This window comes from Onychomys torridus, chromosome 1, assembly GCF_903995425.1.
Source record: "Onychomys torridus chromosome 1, mOncTor1.1, whole genome shotgun sequence".
Lineage (NCBI taxonomy): Eukaryota > Metazoa > Chordata > Mammalia > Rodentia > Cricetidae > Onychomys > Onychomys torridus.
In genome coordinates, this window is record NC_050443.1 from 17,758,652 (window position 1) to 17,786,202 (window position 27,551).

General features: G+C 52.9%; 1 protein-coding gene across 11 annotated transcripts; it reads right to left on the bottom strand.

Annotated features, from left to right (window-relative positions):
• Nucleotides 1–11,764: 11,764 nt before the first annotated feature.
• Nucleotides 11,765–26,901, bottom strand: Syt3 (synaptotagmin 3). Of its 11 annotated transcripts, none has more exons than XM_036189373.1 (12): nt 26,824–26,901; nt 26,047–26,192; nt 25,745–25,814; nt 24,845–25,010; nt 20,543–21,071; nt 18,604–18,979; nt 18,066–18,284; nt 15,990–16,110; nt 15,699–15,870; nt 15,490–15,622; nt 12,677–12,764; nt 11,765–12,259 (listed from the first exon to the last, which is right to left on the bottom strand). In XM_036189373.1, exons 4-11 carry the CDS (start codon nt 24,993–24,995, stop codon nt 12,699–12,701), a joined length of 1,767 nt encoding a protein of 588 aa, XP_036045266.1. In that variant the 5' UTR covers nt 24,996–25,010; nt 25,745–25,814; nt 26,047–26,192; nt 26,824–26,901; the 3' UTR covers nt 11,765–12,259; nt 12,677–12,698. The 11 variants fall into 11 exon arrangements, with proteins under 11 accessions (XP_036045266.1, XP_036045254.1, XP_036045260.1 ...); XM_036189361.1 differs by having other exon boundaries at nt 26,047–26,199; nt 26,824–26,897; XM_036189367.1 differs by lacking the exon at nt 26,824–26,901 and adding an exon at nt 26,667–26,817.
• Between the last annotated feature and the right edge of the window lie 650 nt (nt 26,902–27,551).

The following is a 27,551-nucleotide window of genomic DNA, read 5'->3' on the forward strand; positions in this document are numbered from 1 at the left end:
AAAAAAGACAGGAGAATCAGAAATACTGTCACAAATCTAGACGCTGGGTGAGAGCTTTCACATCACAACAGCACATTAAGGTGACCACCTACCCAATGACTCAAAGAAGACCCCGGGTTTTCCTGGTTCTTGGTCCTTTTGGGGATCTGCCCTCAGGCCGAGTGGGGGTCTTGTTGGGGATGCAGCCTCTCATTTTCCCTGGGTCTCCACTGTCTTTGCCTGCGTTTGTCACACCCACCTGACTGTTTCCCTGATTGCCCTCCTCTCTGGCTTGTCTCTTGGCGTCCACGTCTTTTCTGGTGTACCTCAGCCATGCTCTCCTGGATGATGTCTGTTCACCTCTTTGACCCAGTGCCACCTGTTACTGGCTGCCTACACCCCTGCTGTCCTCTCCTTCCCCCTTGTTCTCACCGCTCCATGTTCTAGCCCACTCCTTAGCTAACATCCTGGCTCTCCAGCCTCATCCCTGTCCTTCCCCGAGCTCTGTTTGGTCTCCTCGCCTCTAGCACCGCTGCCTCCACCGCCTCCACCGCCACCACCTGTTTTTGCCACTCTTTCTGTGTGCTCTCTCCGCCACCTCATCTCTCTGTTCTTGGTCTCTACGGCGTTATTGCCTCGGGGACTGCCTTCTCTGTCTCCGGGACCTGTACCTTCTCCTCTATCTGTCCCCTCTATCTGTCCTCTCTATCTCTGTCCCCTCTATCTGCCCCCTCTATCTGGTCCCCTCTATCTCTGTCCCCTCTATCTGCCCCCTCTATCTGGTCCCCTCTATCTGGTCCCCTCTATCTCTGTCCCCTCTATCTGGTCCCCTCTATCTGTCCCCTCTATCTGGTCCCCTCTATCTGGTCCCCTCTATCTGGTCCCCTCTATCTAGTCCCCTCTATCTCTGTCCCCTCTATCTGTCCCCTCTATCTGGTCCCCTCTATCTGTCCCCTCTATCTGTCCCCTCTATCTGGTCCCCTCTATCTGGTCGCCTCTATCTCTGTCCCCTCTATCTGGTCCCCTCTATATGGTCCCCTCTTATCTCTGTCCCCTCTATCTGTCCCCTCTATCTGGTCCCCTCTATCTCTGTCCCCTCTATCTCTGTCCCCTCTATCTGGTCCCCTCTATCTGGTCCCCTCTATCTGGTCCCCTCTATCTCTGTCCCCTCTATCTGCCCCCTCTATCTGGTCCCCTCTATCTGGTCCCCTCTATCTGGTCCCCTCTATCTCTGTCCCCTCTATCTGGTCCCCTCTATCTCTGTCCCCTCTATCTGGTCCCCTCTATCTGGTCCCCTCTATCTCTGTCCCCTCTATCTCTGTCCCCTCTATCTGTCCCCTCTATCTGGTCCCCTCTATCTGGTCCCCTCTATCTCTGTCCCCTCTATCTGGTCCCCTCTATCTGGTCCCCTCTATCTGGTCCCCTCTATCTCTGTCCCCTCTATCTGGTCCCCTCTATCTGGTCCCCTCTATCTCTATCCCCTCTATCTGTCCCCTCTATCTCTGTCCCCTCTATCTGGTCCCCTCTATCTCTGTCCCCTCTATCTCTATCCCCTCTATCTGTCCCCTCTATCTCTGTCCCCTCTATCTGCCCCCTCTATCTGGTCCCCTCTATCTGGTCCCCTCTATCTGTCCCCTCTATCTGCCCCCTCTATCTGGTCCCCTCTATCTGGTCCCCTCTATCTGGTCCCCTCTATCTGGTCCCCTCTATCTGCCCCCTCTATCTCTGTCCCCTCTATCTGCCCCCTCTATCTGGTCCCCTCTATCTGGTCCCCTCTATCTGTCCCCTCTATCTGCCCCCTCTATCTGGTCCCCTCTATCTGGTCCCCTCTATCTGGTCCCCTCTATCTGCCCCCTCTATCTCTGTCCCCTCTATCTGCCCCCCCTCTATCTGGTCCCCTCTATCTGTCCCCTCTATCTGCCCCCTCTATCTGGTCCCCTCTATCTGGTCCCCTCTATCTGCCCCCTCTATCTGGTCCCCTCTATCTGGTCCCCTCTATCTGGTCCCCTCTATCTGGTCCCCTCTCTGTCCCCTCTATCTGGTCCCCTCTATCTGGTCCCCTCTATCTCTGTCCCCTCTATCTGTCCCCTCTATCTCTGTCCCCTCTATCTGGTCCCCTCTATCTCTGTCCCCTCTATCTCTGTCCCCTCTATCTGGTCCCCTCTATCTCTGTCCCCTCTATCTGGTCCCCTCTATCTGGTCCCCTCTATCTCTGTCCCCTCTATCTGGTCCCCTCTATCTCTGTCCCCTCTATCTGGTCCCCTCTATCTCTGTCCCCTCTATCTGGTCCCCTCTATCTGGTCCCCTCCATCTCTGTCCCCTCTATCTGTCCCCTCTATCTCTGTCCCCTCTATCTGGTCCCCTCTATCTCTGTCCCCTCTATCTCTGTCCCCTCTATCTGGTCCCCTCTATCTGGTCCCCTCTATCTCTGTCCCCTCTATCTGTCCCCTCTATCTCTGTCCCCTCTATCTGGTCCCCTCTATCTGGTCCCCTCTATCTCTGTCCCCTCTGTCTGGTCCCCTCTATCTAGTCCCCTCTATCTGTCCCCTCTATCTGCCCCCTCTATCTGGTCCCCTCTATCTGCCCCCTCTATCTGGTCCCCTCTATCTGTCCCCTCTATCTGCCCCCTCTATCTGGTCCCCTCTATCTGGTCCCCTCTCTGTCCCCTCTATCTGGTCCCCTCTATCTGCCCCCTCTATCTGGTCCCCTCTATCTGTCCCCTCTATCTGGTCCCCTCTATCTCTGTCCCCCTCTATCTGCCCCCTCTATCTGGTCCCCTCTATCTGGTCCCCTCTATCTGTCCCCTCTATCTGGTCCCCTCTATCTCTGTCCCCTCTATCTCTGTCCCCTCTATCTGCCCCCTCTATCTGGTCCCCTCTATCTGGTCCCCTCTATCTGGTCCCCTCTATCTGGTCCCCTCTATCTCCGCCCCCTCTATCTGGTCCCCTCTATCTGCCCCCTCTATCTGGTCCCCTCTATCTGCCCCCTCTATCTGGTCCCCTCTACCTGCCCCTCTATCTGCCCCCTCTATCTGGTCCCCTCTTTCTGGTCCCCTTTATCTGCCCCCTCTATCTGGTCCCCTCTATCTGCCCCCTCTATCTGGTCCCCTCTATCTGGTCCCCTCTATCTGCCCCCTCTATCTGGTCCCCTCTATCTCCGCCCCCTCTATCTGGTCCCCTCTATCTGGTCCCCTCTATCTGCCCCCTCTATCTGGTCCCCTCTATCTGGTCCCCTCTATCTGGTCCCCTCTATCTGGTCCCCTCTATCTCCGCCCCCTCTATCTGGTCCCCTCTATCTGCCCCCTCTATCTGGTCCCCTCTATCTGCCCCCTCTATCTGGTCCCCTCTACCTGCCCCCTCTATCTGCCCCCTCTATCTGGTCCCCTCTTTCTGGTCCCCTTTATCTGCCCCCTCTATCTGGTCCCCTCTATCTGCCCCCTCTATCTGGTCCCCTCTATCTGGTCCCCTCTATCTGCCCCCTCTATCTGGTCCCCTCTATCTCCGCCCCCTCTATCTGGTCCCCTCTATCTGGTCCCCTCTATCTGCCCCCTCTATCTGGTCCCCTCTATCTGGTCCCCTCTATCTGGTCCCCTCTATCTGGTCCCCTCTATCTGCCCCCTCTATCTGGTCCCCTCTATCTGGTCCCCTCTATCTGGTCCCCTCTATCTGCCCCCTCTATCTGGTCCCCTCTATCTGGTCCCCTCTATCTGGTCCCCTCTATCTGTCCCCTCTATCTGGTCCCCTCTATCTGCCCCCTCTATCTGGTCCCCTCTATCTGTCCCCTCTATCTGGTCCCCTCTATCTGCCCCCCTCTATCTGGTCCCCTCTATCTGGTCCCCTCTATCTGGTCCCCTCTATCTCTGTCCCCTCTACCTGGTCCCCTCTATCTGGTCCCCTCTATCTCTGTCCCCCTCTATCTGCCCCCTCTATCTGGTCCCCTCTATCTGGTCCCCCTCTATCTGGTCGCCTCTATCTCTGTCCCCTCTACCTGGTCCCCTCTATCTGGTCCCCTCTATCTGGTCCCCTCTATCTGCCCCCTCTATCTGGTCCCCTCTATCTGGTCCCCTCTATCTGGTCCCCTCTATCTCTGTCCCCTCTATCTGCCCCCTCTATCTGGTCCCCTCTATCTGCCCCCTCTATCTGGTCCCCTCTATCTGGTCCCCTCTATCTGCCCCCTCTATCTGGTCCCCTCTATCTGCCCCCTCTATCTGGTCCCCTCTATCTGCCCCCTCTATCTGGTCCCCTCTATCTGGTCCCCTCTATCTGCCCCCTCTATCTGGTCCCCTCTATCTGGTCCCCTCTATCTGCCCCCTCTATCTGGTCCCCTCTATCTGGTCCCCTCTATCTGCCCCCTCTATCTCTGTCCCCTCTATCTGGTCCCCTCTATCTGCCCCCTCTATCTGGTCCCCTCTATCTGGTCCCCTCTATCTGCCCCCTCTATCTGGTCCCCTCTATCTCCGCCCCCTCTTCTCTGTCCCCTCTATCTCTGTCCCCTCTATCTGCCCCCTCTATCTGTCCCCTCTATCTGGTCCCCTCTATCTGCCCCCTCTATCTGGTCCCCTCTATCTGGTCCCCTCTATCTGGTCCCCTCTATCTGGTCCCCTCTATCTGCCCCCTCTATCTGGTCCCCTCTATCTGCCCCCTCTATCTGGTCCCCTCTATCTGGTCCCCTCTATCTGGTCCCCTCTATCTGGTCCCCTCTATCTGCCCCCTCTATCTGGTCCCCTCTATCTCCGCCCCCTCTTCTCTGTCTCTTGTGTCCGGTGTCCCCTCTCCCGCCCCATGACACTGGTCTACTTTGTGGTGCTTGCGCCCCTCTGACACTATTCTCAGACCTCTCAGTCTCTTGGACGGGAACTCTTGTCTCTGCTGCCCCAAGTGTGGTTCCAATGTGTCCACTGTTGTTCCCGTTTCTCTAACTCTACCCTCGCTCGCTCCTTGTCAACCACGTCTGACTCCATCCTCTCTGGTCTGACCTGTTCTTAGACCCTGCCTCAGGGCCTCCATCTGCGATGGGACTCCAGCTCCATCCCTTCCATCTCCCTGACCACTCCCTCTGTCCCTTCTCCTTACAGCCCTCACCTGGTGCTTCCCTATCATTGGCTCCCTACCACCTCCTGCTTCTCCTTGGCTGTGGTTTATTATGCCTTGAGTTCCTGTGGGCTGTGCATGCCGGAGATCTGAGTCCCTGAATAGCTGTTTCTCTCAGTCTGTCTAGTGGTCTCTCTTTGTACTTCTGTCCGCAATGGGACTTTTGAAGGGCCATCTGCTTTCCTGGGCCTTCTCTTGGAGTGCCACCCATCAGTCGGGCAGTTGGTCTGGCTGTCCTTATCTCGCCTCTCACCTCATCCTCGTCTCACATACTTTCCCGCCTTTTGTCTCCAACAAGCACATGGGAGCATGGGCGCATGCGCGACAGCCCCGGGTTTTCTGGGGAGAGGAGGGAAAGCTCACGTGTTTCTGCTAGCGGCCTTGGCAACTACTGACGTCACGGAAGATAGGCCCCGCTTATTAGCTGTCTTTCACTAGGGAGGCGGCCTGCGTTGCCAAGAGCCAGGCGCTGGCGGAGAACTTTAGACTCGTGTGTCGTCATGGCAACTCTCACTATCCAATCAGAGCCTCGCGCTATTTCCGCTAATCTGATTGGACAACTCTTACCTCCATGCCTGTTTCTGATTTGATGTCAAAGACTGCGGGCGCTTCCTTTCATCCTCTCGGCTCTCCGGGCAGCCTGCGCGGTGGAGACTGGAGTGAAGCCTCCAGGGCGTGTGAGGAGCGTCGGCGTGGGGACCAGGCCGGCTTTCTCCCCAGCACGTCCGGTGCCTCCCGCCAGAGGACCCCGCAGGGCGCCGGCTCTTTGGCGGCTGGCTCCCTCTGTCCTGGCTAGCACTGGCACGCCGCAGGCTTTGCGAACTTTCACCAGCAGGAAGAAGCATGCGGTGATGTCGTTATTGTTATCTCTTCTAGCCCTGTGACCAAATGTGTTCACTCAGAGCAGACACATCAACTTGGACCTAGGTCTAGGTCTGTCGTTTTGGCCTAACAGCTGTTCTCTATGATTTTCTTTTCCATTAACTGATTTTTAAAATTACCAGCTGTAGGCTTTTAGGGAAGAAAAATCTAGCGAAAATACAGAAAGTTTAATTCACCCCTCACGACCTCCCTCCCCAACTTCTGCTATTATTAATATCTTCACAGCACCGTTCTCATTTGTTTCAACTGGTAAGGCCATATTAACAGTGATGTGCTGGGTACTCTCAGTCAGTTTGACAGGATCTAGAATCACCATGGAAACAAGACTCTAGCCATGCCTGTGAGGGGTTCTCCAGGTTAGGTCAGGCCCTGGCCATGCCCTGATTGGGTTATTTGAGGTGAGAAGACCCACCCTAACCGTGGGCAGTACTATCCCGTGAGCTGGGTCGCGGACTGAAGAGAAAGGGATCTGAGCATAGTCTTCCATCCCTCTCTGCTTCCCGACTGTGGGTGCAGTGTGACTGGCTGTTTCAAGTTGCCACCACCATGGCTTCCCTGCCAGGATGGCTGTGCTCTCACACTGAGACAAAATGAACCCTTCCTTCCTTAAGCGGCTTTGGTTGGTAGTTTTGTCCCAGCAGTGAATAGAGTAGCTAATACATCTTGTTGTTGCCTCCAAGCGCTGGTGATCGTGAATAGAGCTGTTACAAACATTCTAACATGTTTTAACTCTCCTAGGTTAATGCGGAGGAGCGCCACCGAGGCTCCAGGTACTGAGTGCACTTTGTTCTTGTGAGAAAAAGGCCAAAGTAGCCTCAAAAAACAGCTGCGTGACTTGGCATTCCCATCTGCAAAGGAACATTTGTGGTACTTCATATCCTCACAAGCATTTGGTGATATTGATGTTTTGGATTTGGGCTACAGTGGTTTGAAAGAGAATGGCCCCATAGGCTCATATATTTGCATGCCTAGTCCCGTCGTTAAAGTGACCGGGAAATATTAGGAGGTGTGGCCTTGCTGGAGGAGGGTGTGGCCTTGCTGGGGGAGGTATGGCCTTGTTGAAGAAGGTGTGACCTTGTTGGAGGAGGTGAGCCTTGGTGGAGGTGTGGCCTTGTTGGAGGAGGTACTGTGGCTTTGGCTTTGAGGCCAGTCTCTCTCACCCCCCCCCCCCCCCCCCCTGCCCCCCCACCCCGTCTGCTGTCTGTGGATCAGGATTTAAAGCTCTCAGTTACTGCTCCACTATGTCTGTCTTCTTGCCTCCGTGATGACCCTGGACTAGCCCTCAAAAACTGTAAGCAAGCCCCCAATTAAATGCTTTCCTTTACCATAGTTGCCTTGGGCATTACATTCTCCTGGGTGGCAGGAGAGTTTTATTGTTTTAATTTGCAATTTGCTGATGACATACAGTATTGAACATATGTCTATGTACTTAATATGTTTAATATTGTGTGTGTGTGTGTGCACATGTGTGAGTGTGTTCATGCCACAGCACACATGTGGAGGTCAGAGGACAGTTTGCAGGAGTCAGTCCTCTCCTTCCACTATGTAGATTCTGGAGATCAAATTCAGGTCATCAGGCTGACCTTGAACTCACAGATATCTGCTTGCCTCTGCCACCGGAGTACTGGAATAAAGGTGTGTAGCACCATCACACCTTGGCTTTTTTTTGGGGTGGGGGAGGGTTTCTTACTGAATCTTGAGCCCCACATTTTAGCTAGACTGGCTGGCTGGTGATGTTGTGGGGTCCTTCTGTCTCTTCCTCCCCAGCCATGTGAGGCTGCAGGCACATACCGCTGCACCCAGGTTGCATGTGGGAGCTGGGAATCTGAACTCTGGTCCTCACGCTGGAGTAGCATGTGCTTCTTGGACTGAGCTGTTTCCCAGTCACAATGATTTACGATTTTGATTGTCAACTTGATTGGATTCAGACACACCTAGGGAATTCATAAAACACACCTGTGAGTGTCTGTGAGGATGTCTGCAGAAAAGGATTAATTAGAGGGTAAAGATCCATGCCCCTTGGTGTGAGTAGTGCTGTCACTATGAGCTGTGGGTCTGGATGGAGCATCATATGTACATAAGCATGCTCTCTCTGCGTCCTGGCTTCTGCGATAGAGCAGATTTGCCCCCACATGGGCTGAAACCTTTTTAACCATGAGCCCACCCAAACCTTCCTTCCCTTGTCTGACCACAAGTTCTGTCATAGGCACAAAAGTGTACCTGACATTTGTTTGACATGTGTGTATCGTCTTTAGTGAAGGTTGAGACCTTTTGTTCATTTGTAAATTGAGTTATCTAGGTTTTTATTTTTGTTTGGTTTTTTGAGTCTGGTCTCGTGGCTGAGGCTGACTTTGGACTTGCTATACAGTTGAAGATGGCCCTGCCCTCCTGTTCCTCTGCCCTCCAGCACCTGACTGCTATGACAAGAAGTATGGGCCACTGTGACTGGCTGGGTTGTCTGCATTCTTTCTTCAGAGTTTTTATATATTTTAGGCAGCAATTCTTTACCTGCTGTGTTTTGCAAAGATTTCTTCACAATTTTGCAACTCTTCAATTCTCTTTGTAAAAATTACATTTATTGGGGCTGGAGAGATGGCTCAGAGGTTAAGAGCACTGGCTGCTCTTGCAGAGGTTCTGAGTTCAATTCCCAGCACCCACATGGTGGCTCACAACCATCTCTAATGAGATCTAATGCCCCTCTTCTGGTATGCAGGCATACATGCAAACAGAACACTGTATACATACTAAAAATCTTTAAAACAATTACACTTATTTGTGTGTGTGTCCACTGCTTGGTGTGCATGTACCATAGCACATGTATGGAGGTCAGTGGATTTGTTGTCTCCAGGACTGGCTCTGCCTTCCCACCATGAGGGTCAAACTCAGGTCATCAAGCTTGGCAGCAAGTACCTTCATTCATGGAACCATGTCACTGGCCCTCTTTAATCTGTGATTTTCATATCACCCCTTCTTATCCTAAACCCACACGCTTTGGGTATGCTCTACCAGAGATGCATGTGTCAGGCCCTATTAAATCAGAGGTTTTGATCACACTTGGCTTCAGGGTGTAGCCTAGAAATGGATCTCAGTGTTCAGTACAGGGATGCCTTCTGTTAGGTTGCTGAATTTGGGGAGCCAGAGATTTTTCTTTGAAGATTAATATGTATGTGCATATGAATGCAGATGCCCACAGAGTCCAGAAGAGGGCAACAGATCCCCAGGAGCTGGAGTTACAGGTGGTTGTGAGCTGCCTGACATCTGGAAACCAAACTCAGATCCTCCGGAGAGCAGCAAGCACTTTTAACCAGTGAGCCATCTCTCTAGCCCCATAAGTTTGCTAGTTTTCAGACAACCTTAATGAGGTTAGTTAGGCCTAAGTATAATAAAATGTATAGTTGGTTTTTGTTTGTTTGTTTATTTTTTCTGAGACAGCATCTCGTGTACTTTATGCTGGCTTCAACTTATTATGTAGCCCAGGCTCTTCCTGCCTCAGCCTCCCTAAGTACTGGGATACAGTGTGCACCACCATGTCCAACTCTGATTTTTCAGAGATACTTCTGCATCCATGTTCCATTATTCACAGAAGCTAAAAGGTGAGAGGAAGTAATTTAAGAGTCTTTCAACTGATGATTGAGTGGCACTGAGGATATGGTGCAATATGGAGGGCTTTGCTAGCATGCACAGAGCCCACAGAGCCCTGGGTTCAGTCTCCGTTGCAAAAGTGCAACACAACAAAGTATTAGATGGCTAGATGAGCAAAAGGTTGTGCATTTGCAGATAATGGAATACTGGTTCATCTGCAAAAAGTATGTGGCCCGAGTATGGTAGCTCATGGCTACAATGTCAGTACTTGGGAAGCTAAGGCAGGAGAATCACCATGAGTTCAAGGTCAACCTTGGGGGGGAGGGGAGGGGAGGAAAGAGGGGAGAAGAGAGGAAAGGAAAAGGAGGTGAGAGGAGAGGAGAGGGGATCCCTGGAGAGAAGAATGGAAAGGAAGAAAGAAGAGAAAAGGAGAAGAGGGGAAGGAAGAAGGGAGGGGAGGGGAGGGGAGGGGAGGGTAAGATGAGTTGATGGATAAAAGCACTTGCTCCCAAGCCTGATGACCTGATGGGTTTGATTCCCTGAGACCCATATGGCAGAAGGAGACTATCAACCGTTGAAGTTTGTCCTCTGGCCTCCTCACACAGGCACCTGCACACATGCACATAAAACAAATAATGTTTTAAAAATAAACTGAGTTTCCAAGGGAGGAGTCATGTCATGCATGGTAGTACTCAAAAGATGGTCATGTCCTCAGCACCAGAACCAGCACCAGAGCCTTGGCAGATGCAGTTAAGGATATCCAAGTAAGATCACCCTGGCTTTATACTGGTCCCCACATCTAATAGCAGGTGTTCTTCTAACAGCCAAGCAGAGAGGCTAGGGTGTAGTTCAGTAGGAGGGCTAGCTCAGCATGCAGGAGGCTCTGAATTCCATTCCAACTTCACAAAAGATGGGCATGGTGATGCACACCTGTCACCCCAGCACCCCAGGAGGTAGAGGCTAAAGAATCAGGAACTCAAGGTTATCCTGAGCTGCATGATGTGTTCAAGACATCCTGAGCTACATGAGATCCTGTCTCAAACAAAACAAACCCAGATGGGGGACAAAGGGCAGTGCTGTGAGGAGACAGCTGGACTGGAGTGGTGGATGCTAGCTATACAAGGCGGCTTGCCCACCTCCACCAATTGCCATGGGACAAGCATGGGCTGGACTCTCCCTCAGCATCATGGGAGGAAGCAACCGAGCACCTCTTGACTTCTGACTTCTGGTCCTGGAAGATAATTTCCTGTGTGCTCAGTCCGCCATTTTGAAGTCCTGGATGTCAGACCAAATGAGACCAGCTCTACAGATTTCTACTCCCACAGTGGGAGAATTTGTGACATGAATGAGAAGGCAGCTGTGAATAAGGAGCCAATGGTAGGCTACGTCAGACATCTGGAGGCCCCCCCTTCCCCTTGATGTACAGTTCTTGCAGGAACATCCATCAATGCCCCTGTGTTCCTGATAAAGAATTATAAATTTGAGATGCACTTGCCATAGGGACAAAAAAGGGATGAGGTCTCCAGAGTGTCTGGACCAATGGTAGTGAAGGGAGGAGATGGGGAGCCTCCTACAGCACACTCACCAGACTTAAGTCACATGACTTAAGATGGCCATCCAGCCTAAGCAGGACCAATTGGAAACTTTTCCCCAAATACAAGGATGCCTAAGAAGGTATGGTCCTCATTTCATCTTCTCAGAAGTCCTCTTCTCTCAGGTGGTTTGGTGGGCCCTGGGAGAGTCCTGTTAATGCCCTCCCCCTTGCTCATGCTTCCTTGCTGCTGATAAAGCCCTCGTGGAGGAGAGCCCACATGACAACAGGTCACTTTCCCAGAATGCTCTGCAACCCAGAGTTAGTTACAGCTAGATTTGGGCAGTTCTAGAATTCTCTAGAGGGACAAGATGATTGCACGTGGAGGCCCCTGTCCAAGGTACCTGCCTGCATGTCATTGCATAAGAACAGGATATCTGGTGCTGAGGTAGACAGCCCGTATGCAAGAGAGAAAGGCCACCTACCTATTCAGTACCTGACATTACCTGGGATGGAAGGTTTGTGAGAAGCGCACAGGAAATTTCTGTCACTTCATCTCTTATAGTTCAAAATTCTATTTTGGATTTCATCTGAAAATATCATTTAGAGGCTAAGGCTCAAAGAAACCACTTAGTGGCCTAGCCACACACAGTCCCATGCTCCAGCACACCTCCTGGTCCCAGGGAGACAGGAGCCCAGGTGGAAGGACACCCACAGAGTGTGTTTATTTCTGGTGATGATAGCAGCAGCAGAGGGGGATTGGCCAGACGCAGATGGGGGGACACAAGGGGTGGACGCTGGAGGGTGTGTCTGTTCAGGGGACATCAAAGATTGGTCTGCTGACATTCACGGTGAGGTCACAGGCCAGAACAGCAAGACTTAGACAACAGCAAAGGGACAGACAGACAGTCAGACAGAGGAATGGGGGCAGGGGTCCCCAGACATGCACAACCCCTGGCCTCTAGGGGGAACTCTGGGGATAAGAGACAGACAGTGGAGGCTGAGAACCTCCCACCCTGAAACAGGGAGCTGGACCTGCGGCCTCCCAGCCTCACACCTCCAGGATAAGGAGGGCAGGCCCAGGCCGCCCCGCACCAGCAGCTCGGACATTATGGCTTCGAGATGAGTTCACAGTCCGGGCAGGAAGGGATGGGGTCCTGAGGGTAGCTGATCTGATCCCAGGCTTAGACCAGACCTAAGAAACAGGAGTGAGTGGAAGGGACAGAGGAGGCTGAGAGGTTAGGGAGTAACCTCTGCAGCTGTATCAGCTCCAAGGAGGGAGAGGTCAGAAGGCCAGCCTCCTCCCTCAGACACAGCCCTCCTCCCTCAGACCCAGAGTCCAGACCCAGCCCTCCTCCCTCAGACCCAGAGTCCAGACCCAGCCCTCCTCCCTCAGACCCAAGGTCCAGACCCAGCCCTCCTCCCTCAGACCCAGAGTCCAGACCCAGCCCTCCTCCCTCAGACCCAGAGTCCAGACCCAGCCCTCCTCCCTCAGACCCAGGGTCCAGACCCAGCCCTTCTCCCTCAGACCCAGGGTCCAGACCCAGCCCTTCTCCCTTAGACCCAGGGTCCAGGCCGAGGCTCCTCCCTCAGCCAGAGCTCAGAGGCACACCTGCCTTCTCTGGATCTTGCCTTCACTCTGAGTTCTCCTTCTCCGAGAGTCCTTTGCTGCCTTTCGTGAAGCTGGTTAGAGTCTTCTCCTGGAGTTGGGGATGAAAGAGAACAACCACCTTAACCAGCAGGAAGCTTCTGCCCCGCTCCTTATCTACATGCTGTCTTCTTTAGTTCCCAGGGGATGTGGAAGTGATATCACCACCATTCTACCAGTGAGGAAACTCAGGCACAAAAGATAAATCCCTTAAAATGCAAGAAAGGCAAGGTTATGCGAAGGGGCTACAAGGCAGGTCCAAGGCTCAGAAAGTTGAAACTTTGTCCTGGGGAACTGCGGAGCCACAGAGAGCTGACAAGCAGGCCATGGGCAGGGGCTGCCTAGGTGGAGGCTATCAGTTTGTGGCCACACAGCACTATGGCCTGAAACTCAGGGGCTGCACCTGCCTCCAGCAAAGGGAACCCTGCAGTGCCTTCTAGTGTTGGTAATGTGGCTTACTGGAAGTTTCCAGAGAAGTGGAGTGAGTGAGATCATTGGAAAAGTGAATACCAAGAGTCCACAGCCTCTGTCCTCACAGTGGGACATCGCTCAAGATCTAAATCAACCCTGAGCTCTGGGCCTGGTTGTTCAACCTACTGGAAAAGGGGTGTGTGTGTGTGTGTGTGTGTGTGTGTGTGTGTGTGTGAGTGTGAATGTGTGTGTATGTGTGTGAATGTGTGTATGTGTGTGTATGTATGTGAGTGTGTGTGTGAGTGTGTGTGTGTGTGTGTGTGAGTGTGTGTGTGTGTGTGTGTGTGAATGTGTGTGTGTGTGTGTGTGTGTGTGTGTGTGTGTGTGTTCTCGAATGGTATTGACTCAGGGTTAGGGTTAGCCTCAGCCTCAGCCTCAGGTTTAAGGTTAACCTTAAACTTAGACTCAGCCTCACTCCATGGCCCAATCAGACCTGGAATTGACTGTACTCCAGGATGGCTTGAAACCCAAGACAGACTCCTTGTCTTGTCCTCCCAAGGTGTGTCTTACAGGTGTGAGCCATGGCATCCAGTCTGTACCCTGTTTCAGGGTGAATCTTTCCTTAGAATACCAAAGTAATGGAAAACTACCACGAAACAAGATTAAAGCCCTGAAATCTACATTACTCGAAACATAAATTACAGTACTTTTACTTTCTTGGCTTCAATGAAAGCAAATTGGTCAATATTTTCAAATTGGACATCTCTGCAGAGAAAATAGTCACATTTGACAGTTTCTGTGGACCCACAGGTGAGTGTGAATGTGTGTATGTGTGTGTGTGTGTGTGTGTGTGTGTGTGTGTGTGTGTGTGTTGTATACATGTGTTGCTGTGTGGTGGTGTATACATGCACGACTTGTGTGTGCTGTATGTGTGTGCAGGTGCCCACACCTGTTACATGTCTGTGCACATAAATACAGAGGCCAGAGCAGGATGTGGGTCCTCTATAGGTGCTCTCTCTCTCCCTGAAGCAAAAGCTCCCCACTTCATCTAGGCTGGCTGGAAGTGAGCTCCAGGACCTGGCTGCCTCTGCCCTCAGCACTGTGGTTCCGGGCCTGGCAGCCATGGGTGCTGGGGATTCAGACTCAGTCCCCATGCTTGCAGAGCAAGGGCTCTTAGCTATTGCACCATCTCCCCAGCCTCACTTTGTGTTTTGAGACAAAGTCTTTCACTGGGATCTGGGGTTCATCAATTAGGCTGTGTTGGCTGGCCAGTGAGCCCCAGGCTCCTGTCTCTGCCTCCTTACCACTGGGGTCTTAGGGCATGACTCTAGACCCGACTTTTACCTGCATTTGGGGATTTAAACACTGTCCTCTTGCACAGCTTTACTAACTGAACCATTTCCCCAGCCCAAGAGAGTACTTTAATCAGCTTCTGCAAGGCTGAGAGGTGGTTGCCCAGCTTCTAATACTAAAGTGGCCACTGGTGGGGACTGGAGAGGTGGCCTGAGGGTTGAGAGCACTGGCTGCTCTTCCAGAGGACCTGTTCTGAGTTCTGTTCCCAGTGTGCACATGGCCGCTCACAACAGTCTGTAAATCCTATTCCAGGGGATCCGATGCCCTCTTCCAGCTCCCACAAGCACTGCACGCACATGGTGTGCAGGTGTACAAGCAGGCAGAACACTAACACACATAAAATAAGTTTTTAAAGAAGTGGCCACTGCTGCCCAGTCTCCTCAGCCTGTGTCACCTTCCACCTTGCCCACCTGAACCTCCTTCTAAGCCCCTCCCCAGTGCCCTCTATTCCACGAAGTTCTCCCAGGGCCTGTGCAGAAGACCTCAGACCACAGTCCCTGGGCAAGACACAAACACACAGTGCTCTTTACAATAGACACTGCCCCATGACATTTTGTTGGGCTGTGTTTTGGATTTATTGTTATTATTGTGTGGTTTGTGTTTCTGCACATGGCAAGAAAGTGCTCTGTTGCTGAGCTACAGCCTCCTGCCTGATATTTTCTTATTCATTAAAAAAATCGTTCTCACCCGCTACACCACCATCTACTAATATTCACACCTTGCTCTGAGGGAGAGAAAAAAAAAGAGGTTTTATCACTCTGTTTCTTCCTATATTTTGTGTTTAGCGGATGTGGGAAAGAAGAGCAGCTGGCCACTGCAGAACACTCAGCAAACTGAATCCTCCCAGCAGCCCTCACCATGGCTATTAGTCACAGGCTGGTGTCCCGGGAAAGGAAGCAGGAATGGAGAGATTGAGTGACTTGCCTCCAGCCCACACAGCAGTCAGACACAGGCAGCTGGGGGCCTCACTGAGCTCCCTGTGCCCGTGCATGACAGTGGTGCCCTCGACTCACCTCTACCAGCTGGTGCCAGTGCTCCACAGGCTTGCGAGGGTTAGCCAGCATCTCTGCCCAGTGTTCTCTGCCATGTGGGTCCGCAGCCTCTGGACCCACACGACACACACCGATCACCTCGTTGTGGCCAATGCTGGGGTTGGGGAGGTGGTTACTGGAAAGGTCGGAGGAGGTAGCCAGCCACACCCCACCCCAGTTCCCTCTCTCACCAGTCATAGTCCACCACTGCGATGCTGAGCCCCACATTCTCCACACTCTCGGGAGCCACGTCAAACACCAGGGCCTCGTTATATGTGGGGTTCAACGTGTTCTTCTTAATGGAGGTCTTCCGTTTCTTCAGACGTCGCCCCTCACTGATCAGAGAGGCCTTCACATAGGGGTCTGTGCAGAGAAGCCAGGGGACTGAGCAGAGGCCTCCGCCCTCAGGCCCTGGGGGTCCAGACCTTAGCCCTCTGGTCTCAGACCCTATCCTTCTTCCTCAGGCCTCAACCCGGACACACCTGAGAAACCAGTGAGGTCCATTGCTTTGAGGTTAGAGGCTTTGATGATGGTCACGGTGAGGCGCCCAGCCGTGGGGAGGTAGCAGAGTGAGAAGTTGAGCTCCCCAAGATCTGCCTTTTCCTGCAGTGGGGACAGAGGGCGGCCTGTGACTCTCTCTCCCTGCAGCTCTCTCCATCCTGCCTCCTCTTTGCACCACTGTTAGGTTCCCATGCACTGAATAGTCTGACTCTGGGCCAAGGCCCCATAGCTTCCCTGCTACAGCTGTTCACTACCATCAAAGCCTGTTTTGTTCTGTAGAGAAGAGGGTGGGACAGAGACCAGGGAAAGGGAGAGAGAGAGTTATCAAGAGAGAGACAGAAACTGAGAGAGAGAGAGAGAGAGAGAGAGAGAGAGAGAGAGAGAGAGAGAGAGAGAGAGAGAGAGAGAGAGAGAGAGAGAGAGACAGACAGAGAGACAGAGACAGAGACAGAGAGACAGAGAGAGAGACAGGCAGGCAGGCAGGCAGGCAGACACTCAGACCGGCCGACCTGGGGATGGTGACAGAAAAGACAAAGAACAAAATAGAGAGGCAGTTGGAGACTGACATAGAGACCTAGAGAGAAGGGAGCAATCGTGGCAGGTATAAGTCACCAGAGGACCAGGGCCCAGTGTCAGGGGACCACAGGGGCTGGTGAGACAAGATGACAGGGCTAAGGCTTTGAAGGGTTAGGGATGAAACCAAGCGGGGAGGGAGGGTTTCATGAGCAGAAAGAAGAGCCTGGGCAAAAGCCTTGACAGCAGTGAGCAGCCTGAGCAGGGCCTGAGTCAGTGCGGGTCAGAGGCTGGAGGCCCTGGGGCACGGGTCCACGGGGCTCTGGCCACCACTTCATTGTGAAATGTCCGGAAAGGAGCAGCTGGCCTCCCCGGAAGCTTCATTCTGCTCTTTGGGTGTCTCCTGTGCTCTACAGGAATCTTCCCGTCCTTGAGCAATCCAGGCCAGCAGGCTCTGTTTGGGGTTCTTTCTGTCTTTTCTCCTTATGGCCTCCAGCTACCAACCCTGTCCCCTCTGACTGACTGTCTGCTCCCACCTTGGCACTTGCTTCTCTGCTCTCTGTCCCTCCTTCTCCCTCCCTATTCTGGTGAGTGGAGGAGTGAAGCCCCATGACAGGTAAGAAGCAGGTGGCTGGGCGGGCACCGTGGAGGCAGAGTGAGGCCCTCATGTGGGGCACCTCAGCCGGCAGCAGGGTGAACGTGAGTTCCCAGGTCCTGGAGACCCGGCCTGAAGACAAGCAAGCTGACCATGGAGATCTCCCTATGGAAGAGCTGTGAGCAGTTGCTTCAACAACATCCCTGACAGCTGAGGACACTGGGTCTCAGAACTGCCCTTTTCCTGATATGAGGGTGTTCTCGGCTCACCCCTCAGCCCCTGGCTTCCGCAAACGGGTAGAATTGTGGATAGGACTTGGGTTAGGGTGTGAGGCCTGAGGACCCAAGGACCAGGACACTCAGCCAGGCCTGGGCATGGCTCTGGGGCTACAGAGGAGAGAAAGGCCTCACAACAGAGGCCATGAAACCAGAGGGTCAGGACTGTGGGCTCTTGGATGTGATGCCAGGAAAAGTGGGGGGACCCACTACATCAGATATCAGAAGACCCAGGTGGCAGGATTCCCAAGGAACCCCAAAAAGACAGAGGGAAAGAATGTGAAAGGGTTTGGGGAACTAAGACCTTCGGGGGGTCTGAGCATCTGGAAGTCTGGGAATGAACAAGAGAACGTTGGGATAAGTTGGATAGTGACATCGAGGGCCGAAAGTCACAGGGATGCACTGAGAAGTCCTAAGATATTTGGGTGGGAATCTAGGCCCAGGGCCTAACAATAGTGTTTCATAAAGTTGAGGAGGGCAGAGACCCCCCTCCAAGTCCCTCTACCATCTAGCTTCTTTGTCTGCAATATTCCCTGCAAAATAATGCTTATACCACTCAGGGTTGGGAAGTGAGGAGGCGGTGAGTCCCAGGGTGAGGAGAGTGACAGTGGAGGACCTGAGGATACAGAGGGCAAGAGTTGGTGCAGGGGCCCATTGCTAATGCAGCCACTGACCGAGCCACCCTCCAGGATGTCCCTCCAGAGCGGACGGTCCGGGGGCTGCTCAGCCAGTTCCAGCAGGTTGTCCAAAACCACCTGGCCGATGAGATCATGCCGTGAGAAGCGGTCAAAGTCGTAGACGCTGAAATGCAGCTTGCGCTGGGCCAGTTCAGCCAGGGGAACCGAGAACTGAAATGTCTCATTGAAGACAGGGTTCAGCGTCTTCCTGTGCACCTGGGGATGGAGGCAGAGACAGGCAGGATGTACACTGGCCTTGTTCCTAGAATCATGTGCTCCATGTCTACCCTAAGCAACCTGTCCCAGCCTCCTCCTTCAGACCCAGGGGACTTCCCAAGCTCCCTCTTTCAGACTCAGGATACAGACCTCAGCCCTCCTCCCTCAGACCCAAGGGTCCAGTCCCTTACCTTCCTCCTGCAGACCCAGGGATCCTGACCTCAGCCCTCCTCCCTCAGACCCAGGGGTACTCCCTAGCTCCCTTCCTCAAACCTGGTGGATCCCACACACACTGTGAGCCCTTCCTCCTTGCCCTGACCTTGGTCTGGAATTTCTTTTTGCGATCAGGCAGCAGGTAGATCTTGACATAGGGGTCTGAGAACCCATTGGAGTCCTTTGCTGGGAGGTCCAGGGCCTGCAGGATCCGTACCACAAGCTGGTCAGAACCATAGAGATACCGCAGGGCAAAACTGATGCGGCCACAGGGTGCCCCTGCCTCCCCAGAGCCCCCGCCGCCTCGCCGGCCACCAGGTCCAGTGCCCTGATACAGCTCTGGCTTGATCTGACCAATGAGCTTGGCTTTTTCTTCGCCACCCGGCAAGGGTAAGGGCAGTGCAGGTGGTCGCTCCTCGCTGCTTGGGTCTGCTTGGGTGGTCAGAGTGTGCTGAGTGAGGGGCCGGGGCAGGGCTGGGTACCTGTGAGTCAGGAGGAAATGAAGGTGAGGTTTACATCTGATTCCCAGCCAGGGGTAATCCTGGCCTCAACTGGATAAGACACTTGTGCTTCCTGAGGCTCAGTTTCCCCATCTACTGCAGGGGGTTACCACATTTCTAAACTGGCTCCAGCCAGAGCTGAAGGTCATCAAGACTCAAGCTGGTGGCCAGAATGATTTCTTCATTCCGATACCCCACCCAGATCCTCAAAGTCATCTTCTGCTGACCTCCCACCTCCCTAACCTGTCACTGCTCTCTGTCGCCATGGCTTGTCCTTGGCTGAGCCTGTCCTCTGCCTGCCTGGGCTACTGGCCTTCACTTCTCCCCCATAGATGGTTCAAGAGTTGGCACCTTCCCCCTTGGTCGCATCCCTGCTGTGGCTCTTCAGTGCCTCAGGTTACACCTGCCACTTCTAGCCTTGAACGGGCTGGGGTCTGCAGTGGCATGTCCCAGGCTTTGCCAGATCTTGCCTGCCTCCTGGCTTCTCCCACCGAGAACTTGATCTCTTCTGTTCCCACTTTCTCCTGCCTGAAATGACTGTGTACACATCCCTACCTGCATTCTGTCTTAGCTTCCCCACCATGTGAATGTCTATCGAGGTACCTTCACCTCCAGGAAATTCTCAGCTTCCTCCAAACCTGGGCTGGGATCTCCTTGGGGCTCTTGGCAGTGCCCAGAGTTGTTTCCTGTCTTCCTAGCTTGTACCCCTTGGACTGTCAGAGCCCTGAGGGTGGAGGCCTGGGGCACAGCATGCATCTCAGGCCCAGCCCCTACCAGACCCTAACCTTACGTGCACAGAATGGGGAGAATGAGAACGGCCAGGTGAACACTGGGTCCAGGCTTACACTGAGTGGGATCAATAATTGCCTACGCCTCAGAAACCACACCCCTATCCCCAGAGATTGAACCTAGGGCTTTCTGTAAGCTAGGCCAGAGCTCTTCTGTGGAACCACACCATTGCACCTCACTGAGGGATCACTCAGTCACACCCCCACTCCTTTACTGTGGAATTCTAGACAGGTGCTCTCCCACTGAGATACAACCTAGCTTTCATTTATTTTTTTTAATTTTAAGACTAGGTTTCGCCCAGCATGCAGGAGGCAGAGTCAGGTGGATCTCTGTGAGTTAGAGGTCAGCCTGGTCTACAGAGCGAGATCCAGGACAGGCACCAAAACTACACAGAGAAACCCTGTCTCGAAACAACAACAACAACGAAACCCACCAGGTTTCACTAAGTGCCCAGGCCAACCTCAAATCTTAGGTCCTTCCGTCTCAGCCCGTGAAGTGGCTGGGATATCATGTGCTAGCTTCTAAACCTGGATTCTTGTCTCCAGGCTGCTTCTGTATCTGGACCCAGGAATCCAAGGCTCTGCTCCTTTCCTCTTAAGCCCCAGAGTCTAGGCCTCAGTCTCATCCTCCCTAGGATCCAGGAGTCAATATCTCACTACCTGTCCCGATCCTGAGATCAGGAGAGCCAAGGATAAGAACAAGACAGAGAAGAGAAGCAGTCTCACAGTGAAGGCCCAGCCCAACATCATTTCTCACCTGGTGGTTGGTGCTAGACTCGTGACCTGCTGATGAGACTGGGCACTGGGCAAGCCCCCACCACTGGGAGGCAGCAGGAGCAGCCCAGAGCCTGTCCCGCCCTCAGAAGGCAGCTCTGGGGATGTCTGGCTTGGTTTGACCCCAGCGGCTACCACAGAGGCCACAGCAGCCTCTGGATATGAGTCCATGTCCAGGTAGGAAGGTTCTGGAGGTTCAGCACCCCCAAGACCACCTGGCTCCAGCAGCTCGGCAAAGGGTGGATGGTGGGCTGCATGTGCATGATGGTGTGGGCCACCCAGTAGGGGATGGCCCCCTAAGCTGGCTCCCAGGTGGTGCCCACCACCTCCTACTAGGCCTGCCAACCCAACCCCGGGGGCTAGGTCTTTGCGCAGGGGGCCACCGCCCACTGCTGAGCCTCCTTTGTCCCTCCAGGGCACCCAGCACAACTTCCAGGACACGAAGAGAGAGACACCCAAGAGGACGATGCCACAGAATGTCACGATGACTGACAGGAGGCTCACGGAAATGTCTGGAAAGAGTGAAGAGAGAGGTCAAGGATCATGAGGGGTCAGTGCTGTCCCAAGAATATCTGGCATGTACTATCCTGAGTATTTTCCCAGTATGACTGAGTTTGAACTCTGTTTCATCTACAGTTGCGCTGCTATACAGTGGTTGCTTTATGGAGGCCGTGGGGTTCCCATCACATTCTGTAGGCAGCAGGTGACAGATTGGAGATGAAAGTCCCAAAGACTGTCTCCAGGTTTGTTCTCTCCACCAATAGCTCATGCTGCTTCTCTGCATAGCGAACTTCTGGAGGACAAGACCCCAGAAAGTTCACTGTCTGTCCTTGGGAATGAATCAACGCTGCTCTTTGTTGCAGTAATGAAGGCAATTGACACAGTACAACAGCAGATATTTGTTGAGATGTGACAATATAACTGACACCTCAGGGCACCCCAGGCTACTGACATCATAATTCCAGTTTGACAATAGGAAGTGGAGGTCCAAAGACAGGATGTGATCCATGGGAACTGGGGAGATACTTAGTGAGTAAAGTCCTTGCTGCACAAGTGTGACAGCTGAGTTTAGATTCCCAGTGCCTGCACAGAAAGGCTGGGCAGGGTGGCATGTGCTTGTAATCCCAGCACTGGGGAGGAAGAGAAAGGTGGATCTTTAGGAGCTTGCTGGCCAGTCAGCCTAGCATGCTTGGTGAGTGAGTGAGTGTTTCAAAAAACAAGATGGACAGTGCCTGAGAAATAGTATCTGTGACTGAACTCTGGCCTCCTGTGCAAGTGGGCAAGTGGACGCGCGCGCGCGCACGCACACACACACACACACACACACACACACACACACACACACACACACCACAGATGCCATACTTCAAAATCTATGATGAACAGTGGCCCCAGAAAGACTTTCTTATTCAAATAATCAGTCTTATGACTACTGTCACATGGTATACACACTAATTGGTACCTTCTGAATGCCCTTAGCATGCTGCCATGTCTTGCTGTGAAAGCCCAGCATGGCCCATTTCTTACAGTCAATGTTTTGTGGCACTCTCAGTAATTAGTACTAGGAGTGGAGTTTTGTGGATCCTTTAGTAACTGATACCAGGAGTGGGGTTTCAGGGATGTAACTCTCCAGGCTGTGAGGATTTATTTTGGAGGTGACTCCTGGGATTGGAGGTAGAATAAGGATGAGACCTTGCTCTGTCTATATGGAGAACCACGGTGGGTGGGGGCAGGTAACTCAGCCATTGCCACCTGGGATATCCAACTGTAATTGCTGTGTTTAAGGAACACTCTAGAGAAAGGAAGCACCTCCTAGTTCCAGATCACTTGGTGAAGCAAAAGCAGGGTAACATGAATCCTCATGCTACTGTGTGATCTACATGTGACATATCCCATCTCCCAGCTGGGAAGACTGAGGCTGTGAGAAAGAGGGGAATCTCAGGAACATGTGCCAGACACTGGTGTCCTGCCACCTCCCTTAGGGTGTTCCTGTCCAAGTGGTCACCTCACCCCACTGAGAGTCCTAAACACTACAGAGTCCAGGATTTTAGCAGCTTTTGTACATGGGAGGCACCAGGGCATGGGGGACATAGAGGATACTGGACAGATGCTTCTAACATTGCCAGTACAGGAGCCCCATCCCAGAGAACTCTGGATCCTTCAAGCCTCTCCAGCTCCCCATGCCTGTCTGCACAGCACAGGGAGTGGAAGGCCAAAGCAGCTATGTACCTAGAACAGACAATGCACTCTGCCCAAGCCTGATCAATCCCTAGAAAGCTCTAAACTCTTGAGATGTCCTTCTTGTTGTCTTGAGCCATGCTGGGCAGTTGATGGCAGTGCTAAATTATGTTGGGAGCTATGGGCCATCATCTCACACTCTGGAAGGGCTAAAGATCCATCTACCTGGGATGGTGGCTCTTCATTTTCAAGTTGGCTAGATTTAAACTCACCTAGGAGCTAGGTGTGGGTGGCCCATGTCTGTCATCTCAGCTCCTAGGGGACTGAGACAGGAGGATTTCTGTGAGTTTAAGGCCAGCCTGGGCTACATAGTGAGTTCCAGGCCAGTCTGGGTTACAGAGTGAGATGCTATATCAAAATTCAGAACAACAAGGGGCTGGGGAGGTGGCTCAGTCAGTGAGGTATTTGTCTATGGCACAAGGGCCTCAGTTCGCTCTCCAGAGCCCATGTAAAAACAGCCAGGCATGCTGGTCATCCCAGCACCCTCAGACACAGACAAGCATATCTCTGGGGCTCACTGACCACTCAGCATAGCCTACTTGGTGAGTTCAAGGCTGACGAGAGACCCTGTCTCAAAAAATTAAAAGGTATGTGTCAGCAGTTAAGAACTCTTGTGGGGTTGGGGATTTAGCTCAGTGGCAGAGCGCTTGCCTCGCAAGTGTAAGGCCCTGGGTTCAGTCCTCAGCTCCAGCAAAAAACCAAAACCAAACCAAAACAAAAACACTTGCTAATCTTGCAGAAGACCTGGGTTTAATTCCTAATACCCCCATGGTACTCACGACCATCTGTAACTCCAGTTCTAGGGGATCTGACAGGTTCTTTTGGCCTCTGTGGGCACCAGTAGGTATGTGGTGCACAGACATACATGCAAGTAAAATATATAGACACATAAAATAAAAATTGAAAAAGTGGATGGCTCCTAAAGAATTCTCTGACTTCTAAATGCACATGTGTACATGCGTGTACATGCACACACACACACACACACACACACACACACACACCAGCAGCAGCAGCAAAAGCCTAAGAGCCTGAAGCACACCTCTGCATATGTGAGGGCACTTCCAGAGAGGATTCTTGGAGGGTGAAGAAGCACCCTAATGCAGCCAGCACTGGCCTGTGGGATAGAGGCCCAAATGCAGTAAAAGAAGAAACTAGCACCAGCATCCACAGGATCCTCTGCTTCCTGTCAGCCATGATGCCTTCGCTGCTGTGCCCCACTGCCTTCTTGACACGGTGGAGTTACACCTCTAAACCCATGAGCTAAGTAAATCTTCCCTTCTTCATTTCCACCAGGAATCTGGCCACAGTGATGCAAAAATTAATGAATACATCACATGACCAAACTCAAACAAACCCCCTAAGCACTAGGTTTCAGGGAGCTTCTCTGATGGGTAATGTATCACATCCAATGATGGGAGAATTAAAGGTGACCTATCATTTCAAAGGTCATTCCTGATGTCTCCTGAATGCTGCACCCCTCCCTGCCCCCTCACCAGCTCCCCTGCTTTTGGCTGGTTTAGTCTGTAGCTTTTGGGCATAATTAATTCTCTCAGAGCTGGGTATGGTGGTTCACATCTGGAATCTCAGCACCTGGGAGACTGAGGCAAGGGGATTGTTTCAAGTTTAAGACTAACCTGGGCTCCATAAAGCCCTATCTGATATCATCTCAACCCTTTCCTCACCTAAAAAAACAAAAAACAAACAAACAAAAAAACCAAAAACCAAACAACAACAACAACAAAAAAAAAAAAACCAAAGGGAAATAAAAAGATTCATGCTTTCTGAGGGAGATATTTGGTGGCCATAATTAGGGAAGAGGAAGTCTCCAACTCCAAGGTCAGGAGTTAGATGGACCAAACACCCAGCTATGTCTCCCAGTTCAGTGGTTTAGACAGAGCAGCAGCAGGCTAGATGGAGGCAGGACTCCCATGGGCTATCCACAGGGGTGGAAAGTAGAGCAGCCCCTGCCCTGACCTCCCTGAGGTCGTTGCTGCTGTGGAGCTGGGTAGAAGGCAGGGCCGGCTGGGACAGCTGGGGTTCTGACCTGCATCCGGACCCCGGGGATAGCCTCTGATTCGCAGTTCGTTGAATTCTTGGCACCTGTCATTGGTGTCAGCATCTCGGATCCGGGCACAGAGGTCTGAGACCAGGATGAGGGCCCGCCGACAGAGGTCATCTTCATAGTCCCCAGACATAATGGCCACGTGATCCTACACTTCAGAGTGGGGTGGGAGAGAGGCAGATGGGGACAGGAACAGTTGCAGGGGTAAGGAAAGAAAGCTAGTTCGAGAAGGGCTGGTAAGGGCAGAGGTCAGACGGTGGCAGCTCAGGGCCCAGGATCAGAGGATGAAAACAATACACAGGTGCTAAGGACATTTCTTGGGATCACCATCCAATGAGAGGCATTGAGGAGCACACAGATCAACAGAGCCACAGCAAAAGGTGGGTACTCAGACTAAAAGAACATGCCCCCAGGGGACCACAAGGAAGGAAGTCAGGGCAAGCACTCTGTGACCCAAAGTGGAAGGTGGAGACAGCCATCCGTAGTGGACAACTTGGCTGTGGCAGGTAAAAGCATTTGGGGCAGGTGGAACAGCTGGAGGCTCAGGGTAGGAAGCTGCTGGAGGGTTGGAGGAAAGAGTGACATGGGGCAGAAACCCCAAGTTGGGTGAAGGGGAGATAAGAGAGATGGAGATAAGAGAGAGGACTAAGTGAAGTCCAGTAGCCAGGGAATGATGCACACAGAACGTGGAGCACGTTCAGGTTGGGAACGGCATGTACTTCATTATTTCCAAGACATGGGGGGGGAGGGGGGAGAGGGAGAGAGAGAGAGAGAGAGAGAGAGAGAGAGAGGGAGGGAGGGAGAGAGAGAGAGAGAGAGAGAGAGAGAGAGAGAGAGAGAGAGAGAGAGAGAGAGAGCGAGCATGAGTGTGGGCAGAAATACCTTCCAAAGAGAGACAGGTAGCTCAGAAGAGAGAGATGCTGGATCCGACAGCCACACAATGGCTGGAGACCTGAGACACAAGGCGAGAGAACAGAGTTGGGCGCATAGACAAACAGACACATGGTCAGAAAAAAAGAGAACAGGATCCAGAGATGGAAGTGGGAGAGGAGAGAGGACACAAGGTTTGGGGCTAGACATCAGACATGGGAAAGGGGGCCCGGAAGGAAAGACCAGGAGCCAGACAGAGTCAGGTGAAGGGTGGCTGCTGAGGAAGACTCCCATTCGGCCAGGGTCAGACTCACCTGTGCTTAACCCTGCCTTGTCCTGGGTGGCAGCCGAGGTGGCGGAGGGCGGTAGCCCATGGGGGTTGTAGGGTGGACAAGTCTAGCCGCTGCGGACCGGTCCCCACGCTTGCCAGGTGGAAAGAAGGAGGGCTAGTGTGTCTAATCTGGGGACTCAAGCCAGGAAGGGAAAAAAATCAGCCCAAGCTTTGCATCTTGCTCTACTTGAAGTAGCTGCGCGACCCCAGGTGACCCCAGAGAGGTCCAGCCGCCCCCTCCCACCTCCTGGCCCCCAGTAGCGTGTTAAACGCTTACGGACTACAACTCCCAGTAGGTCTTGCTGCTAGTGCTACTGCAGCTTCATCGCACCGGAGCTGCAAGGGCTGTTGGGAGTTGAAGTCTTTAATGTATCTCTGGGCTGCAGGAGTGGTTTTTTCTTTCTTTTTTTGGAGAGGAGGTTGTTGGAAGGGTTAAAATGTCAGAGTCCCGAGACGCTGCAGGAGAGGTGAACGGGGTCCAGGACCTCGAGGGGTCACGTGGCTCTAATCTTTAGGGGCCATGAAATGAGTCACTGATCCCAGGGCCCTGGGGATGGGTGGGCGAGGGGTGGAGTGCACCCAGGTGTTTGGGATCAGGATCACCTTTTTTCCAGGGCCACGTGCCCCTCCCCCGGGGCGTCCAGCTGGCACTGCAGACTCCAACTCCCCAGCTCCAGGTGTGCCCCTTTTCGCACCGACCTCTTCGGGGCCGCCCCCTTGGGATGAGGCTAGGGCGGGGGAGGGGGAGGGGCGGACTCACCGGAGCCGCGGTTGCTGCAGCCCAGCGCGCGCGCCCGCCCGCCGCGGTGCCGCCTGGCTCCTCCCAGCCTCTGTCGCAGCTCCTCGGCTCCTCCCCGCGCGGTTCCTCACCTCCCCACCAACCCCAAAGCCAAAATTGCTATGCCTGCGGTGTGCACCTCCCTGGACTCTGGCTGCACGTTTCCACCCAGTTCGAGGCCACCCAAAGGACCCAGAAGGCTAGGACTCACAAGTCCCAGGCCACAAATACTCGGTCCTCCAGGGAGAAGGACATCAGGGTTTGCAGCTGAGCAGGCAAAAATGAAAAGCTGGCCACAGGAGGTCTCAGGTCTGAAGTGGAGCCACAGGCACTAACTAGATTTGAATCCTGCCCTAGTCTCTTTGAGACTAGAAGTATCCCAAATCTTGATGTCCAGCAAAATACAATGGAATTACCTCCTCAGGGATGTAGTTTGAAAAACCAGTAAATGTGCATCAAGCCCTGGCACCAGGCAGTTGCTAACAACTACTTATGGGCAGGAAGCATCGGGTTTTGCCATATTAACAGCAGCTAATGATAATCGCCGCTCACCATTACCAATGTAATGAGTTAAGAGCTTTGAAGACGTCTTCTCGTGGAATCTTCACTTTGGCATAGGGATGAGTGCAATCATGTTATTCCCATTTCACAGAACAACTGAGGCCAATGGAGATCCAGTCCCTGGGATGGGGTCCTGATCTACACAACAG